This window comes from Gavialis gangeticus, unplaced genomic scaffold, assembly GCF_001723915.1.
Source record: "Gavialis gangeticus isolate Ggan-Ray unplaced genomic scaffold, GavGan_comp1, whole genome shotgun sequence".
NCBI lineage: Eukaryota > Metazoa > Chordata > Crocodylia > Gavialidae > Gavialis > Gavialis gangeticus.
The window spans coordinates 129,129,302-129,131,608 of record NW_017729022.1 but is presented as its reverse complement, the minus strand read 5'-3'; the positions used below and the strand labels follow the sequence as shown (position 1 = coordinate 129,131,608).

General features: G+C 48.8%; 1 protein-coding gene across 1 annotated transcript in view; it reads right to left on the bottom strand.

Annotated features, from left to right (window-relative positions):
* Positions 1-2,307, bottom strand: part of PYGB (glycogen phosphorylase B) — a 67,343-nt gene that overhangs the window by 26,630 nt on the left and 38,406 nt on the right. The window contains exon 6 of the mRNA XM_019516164.1: positions 588-699. Coding sequence (XP_019371709.1) covers positions 588-699 — 112 coding nt within the window. The remainder of the gene's footprint in view (positions 1-587; positions 700-2,307) is intronic.

Genomic DNA, 2,307 nt, shown 5'->3' with positions numbered 1-2,307 from the left:
CTGGGCATAGGCCTGAACAAAGCCTGGTAGCTGGCAGGAGGCAGGTGGGAGGAAGGGTGCAGTGGGATGTGGAAAGAGGGGAGCTCGGTGCTGTCTGGGATTGGTGGATCTAAGTGGATGGGTGCTAGAGGAGAGGTGTAGGTTGAAGGCAGTCAAGAGGTAGCTTTGCTTTCTTAGGAGCACAGGGGTATGGTCTGGGGGAGTCTGGTATTAAGGCTGAGCTTGTCCCTTTCAGTCCCTGCTGGCAGGATGGAGGCAGACACATAGCTCAAAACCAGACTCAGCAGTGGCCAAGAAAGCACAGCTGCAGGAATGCAAGTAGGGCTGGGAGGTGAGCAAGCCTCACAGGAGGAGACCTATGTAGCTGGAAGCCCCGATCCACCTCTCTTCCCAAACCCTAGACCTGAGGGTGCAATTCTCATGGGGGTCAGCAGAGACTGCCCTTTCCCAGCAAAGCTGACTGAATTAATATAAAGACAATATGTGATTTGTACTGTGCATTACTGTATCTAGGGGACCCCAGTGCTGCTAGGAGCTGTACATAAGCACAACAAGAGACAGTCCCAAATGGCAGAGGGAGAGCTTACACTCTTGAAGGTTGAAGTCATTGGGTGCCTTGGCAGACCACAGCCTCATGGTATTCACTGTGTTGTTCTTGTACCCTGGGACTGGGGTATCATATGGCATGGCCAGCACTACCTGCAAAAGGAAAATAGCTTACTTTGCATCAGCAACTACAAGCATCCCTGGAGCCAAAGCAGGTCAAGGAAAGGACACAAAGCCAAGAAGGAACAAGAACATGTAGATTAACAGAAAAACAGACATCATTGTTTAAATAACTCCTTCAGTGTCAGAGCTAAACTGCATGAAGGTTATATTGCAGGTATCTCTATAAACTGTGTGCGAAGGGCTAATACAGGACAAATAAAGGTTTTAAGCACTACAGAGGGGAGCAGGAAGTATTTGTTATGGGTGGCTTCAGGCACACAAGTCAAATGGTGCTAAGGGCAATTACAAGTAACCTGCCGTCTTTTTGGAAAAATGCAACAATTAACAATTAATTAGTCAACCAGATCTTATTTATTTGTTCAAGCTTAACAAGCATCCCATGACTGTTAAAATCTGAATCTTCCCGTAGAATATAGACCTCTCTCTGCTACTGATGGGCCCAAAACCTCAGGATATCATTCTCTGCTACTAAGGCTCTTGCTGCATGTTACATTTATTGTGTGACTGATGTGGAGCTGTACGAAGCCTCCAATCCCCTCCCTATGCCCAGTAGCTGAGTCAGAGCTGCTGGGTGCACGGTTTTGACAATCAGCTGATGGTCAGCCCTGGTTGAACAGCCCCAGGTCTGGTTCCAGACTCAAGGCGTTCTGGGGACTGAGGCCAACAACCCGGAGCTGTCTGGACTGGGGCTGACAATGAGTTGTCAGTCCCAAATGCAGAGCTGGACACCCAACTTTCAACTTGCTGGTGAAGAAGCATAGGCTTACGATTCCAGGCCTCCTTTGCACCGACAAATAATAAAGGCATGATTGGGATTTGACCTCTGATCCCACAGTGCCATTAAACGACTGTGTGCCAGGGGCCTAAGATTGATTCCTGCAAACACCTATTTGCTGCTTGTTGGATTTAACTGGTTGAATTCGACAGGACATAAGGGAGGCAACTACATGTGTGTGAAAAACTGCAATATGCTCACTGAGGCTAAAGCCCTGCAAAGGCACAGGCACTTGCTTAACTGCATGTGGGTAAGGCTGGTGCTCCTGGGCTCACATTTCATTCATAACAGTGCCAGCTAGGGCTGTACTTCCCTGTCCTTGAGCTTCCTGGACGGAGCCTATTGAGTCACAGCCCAAGGAGACACCTGAATTCTCCTTTCCCTGGGGCAGTGGAGGTGGAAAGGAGGTGAGAATGAGAGATGGAGGTTCCCACTGCATCTGTGGGACTCAAGCCACTGGCCTAGAGCTGGAGAATCAGCTCCAACCCCAAAGTGCCCCAGACAAAAACCCTCCTGCCTGCACTACATCTTGAATCTTATCCTGCCTGCCAACGGCAGAGGAGCTGACTGTTGTCAATTTTTGCATACCTTAAAACTTACCAAGCAGAAAGCATGAGACACCACAGCCTTCAAACATATGAGAGGAAGCCAAACATAGGAGGTAAGTGCTTGTGCCACTGAACAGCCAAGCTAAGGCTTTGATCCTTCCCTGCCGTAAGTACACACTTAAACTTTCCTCATATGAGCAGCCCCACTGAGACCAAGGGAGCTAGATTTTACCATGTATCCAACTAAGCACCTGC